The sequence below is a fragment of the Eimeria acervulina genome, genomic scaffold (genome assembly GCF_000499425.1).
Source record: "Eimeria acervulina Houghton genomic scaffold, Eah_scaff445, whole genome shotgun sequence".
NCBI lineage: Eukaryota > Apicomplexa > Conoidasida > Eucoccidiorida > Eimeriidae > Eimeria > Eimeria acervulina.
In genome coordinates, this window is record NW_013549801.1 from 20914 (window position 1) to 27249 (window position 6336).

General features: G+C 57.2%; 1 protein-coding gene across 1 annotated transcript in view; it reads left to right on the forward strand.

Annotated features, from left to right (window-relative positions):
• EAH_00038760 (hypothetical protein, conserved) overlaps window positions 1-6000 on the forward strand; it is a gene marked incomplete at both ends in the record, with an annotated part of 7479 nt that extends 1479 nt beyond the window's left edge. The window contains 7 exons of the mRNA XM_013395430.1: window positions 30-2576; window positions 2742-3068; window positions 3345-3893; window positions 4039-4224; window positions 4425-4586; window positions 5247-5473; window positions 5625-6000. Coding sequence (XP_013250884.1) covers window positions 30-2576; window positions 2742-3068; window positions 3345-3893; window positions 4039-4224; window positions 4425-4586; window positions 5247-5473; window positions 5625-6000 — 4374 coding nt within the window. The remainder of the gene's footprint in view (window positions 1-29; window positions 2577-2741; window positions 3069-3344; window positions 3894-4038; window positions 4225-4424; window positions 4587-5246; window positions 5474-5624) is intronic.
• Window positions 6001-6336: the final 336 nt, after the last annotated feature.

A 6336-nucleotide genomic window follows, 5' to 3' on the forward strand; every position in this document is an offset into this window, starting at 1 on the left:
TGACTTTGCTGCGGTTTGCTGCGCTGCAGCAGCAGCAGCAGGAGCAGGAGCAGCAGCAGCAGCAGCGGCGGCCAGCTAGACCTTCCAGCGCATGCAACGAAACGCAGCTACCCTTCATTGCGGGGCTGCTGCTGCCTGCTGCATTTTTACATTTTATCGGGGGCCCTTCTATTTCTTCTGGCTGCAGTTGGGGTGTACGTACACCTCAGCAAGGTCTCAGGTCTCTGCTGCGGCAGCGCGTGGAGCTGCTGCGGGCCTTCTCGCTGCTACTTCCTGCTGTGCTGCAGCTCCTACGCTCTGCTCACAGCATAACAGCAGCAGCAGCAGCAGCAGCAGCAGCGCCAGCTGCTGCTGCAGCAGCGGGATCAGCAGGAGCTTCTGCCGTCACTCAAGGCTGCTGCTTCCCGCACTTGCTACAGCTTCATTTGGCGGATGCTGCAGCAGCAGCTGCTGCTGCTGCAGGCACACGCTCTGCTGCAGCAGCAGGTCTAGGGGCCCCAGCAGCAGATGCACAGCAACTCGCTCTCCAAGGGGCGCAAGCTGCTGCTGCGTTTCTCAGAAGCAGCACATTTAGAGATGTGCTGCAGCAGCTGCTGCAACAGCCTCCGTTCAGAGCTGCAGCAGCATCAGTGGCAAGAGCCGCTGCAGCAGCAGAAGCCCAAGGAAGCAACCCCAGCAGCAGCAGCCTCAGCAGCAGCAGCAGCAGCAAAGACTGCAACGAGGTCCCCGCTGTAGCAGCAGCTGAAGATGAGGCTTTGCTGCTGCAGCAAGGGCTGCAGGCTTACCTATTCGCGCCCGTGGAAGCAGCAGCAGCGTTGCTGCTGCAGCAGCTGACGGGGCAGCTGCTGCCTCCATCAAAAGGGGCCCCAGTAATAGAGGCTCTGGGGGCCCCCTTGAGCTGCAGACTTCTAGCAGCACTTGTGCGCTCTCTACAAACCTTCAATGAGATGCAGCAGCAGCAGCAGCAGCAGCAACAGCGAAAACAGCAGCAGCAGCAGCAGCAGCAAGGTTGCACCAGCCCGCTGCGGTGGAGTCCCTTTGCTCTAAGCTGCTTTCGAGAGGTGATGCATTTGGCTCGTTTGACTGTCAGCAGCAGCAGCAGCAGCAACAGCAGCAAATGCAGCAGCAATATGTGCAGCAGCAACAGCGATGCCTTTGCTGCTACAGTTGGCTCTTCTCCGACGAGCAGCAAGTGGTATGCCTCTCCATCTCTCGAAGAGACACAGAAGTTGCTGGTGCTGCTGCTGCAGTCTTTTGCTGCCCAGATAGACGCAGAAGCAGCAGCAGCAAAAGCAGCAGCAACACCTGCTGCTGCTGCTGCTGCTGCTGCATGTCGACCTTCGGGGCCCCACAGTGCTGCTATTTTGAACTGGCGGGACGTAGCAGAAGCAGCACGCGATGCAGGGAGGCTAGTGGTATCTCTGGAAGCTACCGCAGCAGCAGCAGCAGCAGCAGCAGCAGAAGCACCTGCCGTTGCTACTGCTGCTGGGAGCGGCAGCAGCACAGCACTTCTTGCTGCAGCGGAGCAGGTGCTGGCAGCTGCTGCTGCTGCCTGTACACCTCAAATCGCAGCCATTCCACCCACAGACCTGGCGGCGCTGCTGTGGGCTGCTGCTGCTGCAGCACCTCGTATTTACAAGCAGCAGCAGAAGCAGCAGCAGCTGCTGCAGGATGTGCTGAGTCGGTTGTTTCACGCTGCAGCCAAGCATTTGCTGCTGCCGCAACAGAACGCATGCTTTCTGTTGGGGAGACTCTCAGAATGCATGCAGCAGCAGCAGCGACAGCCGCCGCCGCAGCAGCAGCAGCAGCAACTGCAGCAGACAGTGACTTTGGTAGGACTACAGGTTTCTCGGCAGCTGCAGCAAGCCAGGCCCCTAGACCGATGCATCCTTATTTGGAGCCTTCTAGCAGGGAGCCGCGCAGCAGCAGCAGCAAAAGTTGCTGCTGCTGCTGCTGCTGTTCCTGCGGGTGTTGGTGCTGCTCCTGCAACGGCAACTGCTGCTGCTTTTTCTTTCGTTGTGGGGCCTGTCGAGTGGCTCGTTTTGTGTGCAGCATTCAGGCAGCAGCAGCTGCTACAGCAGCGGCAGCAGCAGCAGCAACAGCAGCAGCTGCAACGACTGCTGCTGCAGAGCAGCGGTGCTATGGCCTTGCATGCATTGGCTGTACGGGCAGATGAACTGACCCGCCCTGCCGAAGGAGACAGTGCAGCACAAGTGTTAGCAGCAACAACAACAGCAACAGCAGCAGCAGCAGCACTGCAGCAACAGGGTGTGGCAGGGCCTGAAGACTATCAAAGGAATGTGGAGAAGGTCTGCAGCGGGGGCGCTACTGATGCAGCAACAGCAGCAGCAACAGCAGCAGCAACAGCAGCAGCAACAGCAGCAACGTCTCCACCAGCTTCTGCAGCTGGCTCTGCACCGCTTGCTGCTTCAGTTGATGGTTCATCCGCTGCTGCTGCTGCTGATGCTGCTGCAGTTGCTGCTGCAGCTGCGCCAATAGCCTTGCAGGCCGTGCGGCAGCAGTGTGGATTGCTGCTCAAAGATTGCTGTGGGGCAGCAGCAAACGGTCGGCTGGAAGTACGTGCTGCTGCTATTGTTGCTGTTGTTGCTGTTGCTGCTGCTGCTGCTGTTATGGCGTTTGCCTTTGTTCTTGCTGGTGGTTTGCTGCATGCGTTCCGTGTGCTGCTGCTGCATGTTTGCTGTTTGCTGCTGCTGCTGTTTGCTGCTGGTTGTGTGCTGCAGGCTATCAGCTGCTGCCGATCGTTGTTGTCTCTGCTACATTCCGCTGCTCTCTTAGCGCGCGCAGCAGCAGCAGCAGCAGCAGCAGCAAAGTCTCCCGCCACCTTTGGGGGGCTAAGGGCTGCTGACAAGGGCCTCGGAAGGGAAGGCGTTATGCTACTGTCTCAGCTGCAACGGCGGCTGCATGCTGTAGTGCAGCAGCAGCAGCAGCAGCAGAAGCAGCACCAGGAAGTGCAGCAACAAGTGCAGCACCAACAACGGCAGCAGCAACAGCTGCAGCGGCAGCAGATGCCTTCGCTTCCTCTTGCCCCACAAAGCATCAGTCAGATAGTGTGGGCGATGGCTGCAACGGGGGTTTTTCATTTGCTGCTGCTGCAGCAGCTGCTGCTGCAGGTGCTTCGTCTTCTGTTTGCTTCTGCTGCCTTCATCCTCACGTGCACCCGCAACGTTGCGCTGCTCTACTGCTCAGCAGCAGCAGACAGTGCTGCTGCACTTGTTGCTGCCACACTTCGCGCTGCTGCTGCTGCTGCTGCACGTCTTGCTGTTGGTGCTGCTGCTCCCGCTGCTGCTAAGTCTCCCTTTGCTGCTGCTGCTGCTGCGTTTTAGGTTCACGGACAGCTGCTGCGGCTCTCCAGCAAACAACTATCAGCGCTAATATGCGGCATCTTTGACCTCGGAGCGTTGCTGCCCTGCCAGCAGCAGCAGCAGCAGCATCAGCAGCAGCAACAGCAGCAGCAGCAGCAGCAGCCGGTGCTGCAGCCGCAGATCCGCAGGCAGCTGCATCGTGCAATCCTTAGAGAAATCAGCAGCCGCAGCGTGCTGCAGCAGAACGCCTCTGCTGCTGTTGATGAACCGCAAGCGCAGCAGCAGCAGAAGCAGCAGCAGAAGCAGCAGCAGAAGCAGAAGCAGCAGCGGCAACAGGAGCAGGAGGAGCTCAGTTTGTTTCAGCTGGCTTGCTGTCTGCGGGTGACCGCTGCTGCGGCTCTCCAGTGTGCTGCTGCTGCACTGCAGGAGAGCCCTGCTGCTGCTGCAGCAGCAGTTGAAGAACAGAGGGAGGAGGCGATCCTGGCCTTAGAGGCAAGCAGCACGCACAAACCCCTTTTGCTACTGGGGGCATACGCTGCTGCTGCTGCTGCTGCTGCTGTAGTAGTAGTAGTAGTAGAGTAGTAGTAGTAGTAGTAGAAGTAGTAGTAGTAGGAGCTGGTGTAGTAGTAGTAGCTGCTGCTGCTGCAGTAGCTGCTGCTGCTGCTGCAGCAACCCCTTTACCTGTAGCGTTGCGAGAGTGTTGTTTGCTTCTTAGGGACTCGCCCTGACGGAGTGTCTCCTCAGCTCCACCGACTTCACCCCTCTCATCGAGCAGCGCCAACTGCTACGCGAACAGCAGCAGCAGCAGCAGCAGCAGCAGAACCAGCAGCAGCAGCAGCACCTGTCTGAGCCAACTCTGCGCGTCGTCACCGGTGGTCTCCCACAGGCAAGAAAGGAGACAGTCTCCAGTAGACAGTTCGCATAAATCTCTCCCCACATGCTGCTGCTGCATCTGCTGCAGCAGGCGCAGTAGCAGCTGCTGCATCTGCTGTATGTGGCTGCTGCTGTATCTGTTGCGGTTGGCTGATGTATAGGGTGCAGTAGCTGCTGCCGCTGCTGCACTTGCTGCTGCTGCTGCTTCTTGTGCGGATGCATGCGCAGCTTTATCAGGCTGTACTGACAGCGGCTGTCCTTCGCTCGTGGAGTCCCCTCTTGCGGCGCCTTGTGCAAGGTGAGGAGACACCCGAAGCAGCAGCAGCAGCAGCAGCGGCTGCTGCTGCTGCTGCTGCTGTTGCTGCTGGGAACGTAGGTGTCTCCGCTAAGGTATGGACGGCTGCGCGCGCTGCATTTGAAGATGTCTCCTCTTATACAACAGAGTCTTTAGTTCAGGTGGGGATATCAGCTGCTGCAGCTGCGTTTTATGCTGCTGCTGCTGCTGCTGCTGTTGCTTGTTCTGGTGTTGCTGCTGCTGCTTGTTTTTCTGCTGCTGGTGCTAGTTCCGCTGCTGCTGCTGGTTGCTCTGCTGCTGACGCTGCGTGTTTTGCTGCTGCTGCTGCTGCTGCTGCTTTCGCGCTGCTTCTGCTGCTCCTTCATTGCGGCGCAGCTGCCTTGAATCGGAGCTGTCTCTCCGTTATATATTTTTTCTCTGTCTCCTTTTCCTCTTGCTGCTGTTCTTCTGTCTCCTAGCTGCTGCACCCTGCTCAGCCGTTTGCTGCTGCTTTATATTTATTCGTCTCCTTTTCACTTGTCTTCTTTTTATCTGTCTCCTTTTTATCTGTCTCCTTTTATTTATCTCCTTTTTGTCTGTTTGTCTCTTTATTTGGTGATGAGGTGTATGCACAGCGCCGCGCGTTCTTCGTGCTGCTGAACAGAGACACCACTCCACGTAATGAACTGTCTCCTCTCTTGCTGCTGCAGAGGCTGCAGCACCATCTTGTAGCTTCCGCTTCTGTGCTGCTGCTGCTGCTGCTGCTGTGTCTGCAGCGCCAAGTGGCGGTGCTGCTGCAGCAGCAGGGTGTCTCCTTTGCTGCAGAGACACGAACAGCAGAGGGCATTTCAATCGACTTCGCCATACTGGGGCTGCCCCCCATGCAGCAGCAGCAACAGCAGCAGCAGCAGCTGCTGCTGCTGCAGCGACAGGATCAGGAGGAGCAGCACGACCTGCGGCTTGTGCTGGAGGTGGATGGGCCCTCCCACTACACCCTAGACTGGTGCGCTTGCTGCTGCTGCTGCTGCTGCTCCTGCCGATCCTGTTGCTGCTGCTATTGGTGCTGCTGCTGCTATTGCTGCTGCTGCTGCTGCTCATGGTTGCCTTCATCGACTGGCAAGCTGTTTGCTGCTGCGGTGTGCTACTTGCTGCAGCAGCGGAGACAGTCTCCGTAGGGTATTATCTAATGCATCTCTCTTCAAGGAGACTCTGCTGCGGTTTTTAGGCTGGCGAGTAGCTCGTCTCAATGCAGCAGCAGCAGCTGCTGCTGCTGCAACAGCAACAGCAACGGAATCCCGAGGAGCAGCGCAGCAACTGCTGCAGCTGCTGAGGCTAAAGGCCTCCACCTCACTGTTAGGTGACTGCAGCAGCTCAAACGGTAGCAGCAGAAGTTTTGCATGCGAGAGAAACAGCAGCAGCCACAACAGCAGCAACAGCAGCAGCAGCAGCAGCATGAACAGAGTAGGACAAGCCTGCAGCGGGAGATGGAAGCGGAGTAGCAGGGGCTTAACTGTCTCTTCAAAGGCATAGCTTCACTGCTGCAGCGTATGCTGCTGCTGCAGCTATGCTGCTGCTGCAGCCTGTTGCTGCTGCAGGTGACAGCCTTCCCGCCTAGGAGACAGATTTGTTTGTCTATTTGCATTTGAAGTGTTTATAAACGCATGCACTGCTTAAATTAATTAACTCCAAAGCACTTTATTAGCTACTTAATTAATACTACACAAAGGCAGAAGAATCAGAAGAAAAAGCATCTGCATGTACACCTGAAGAGACAGTCTTCAGGTGTACATACACCTGGTGGACGCCCACGTGGTGTCTCTAAACGGGGTGTATATACAAACAAATGTCTCCCTATATATATATATA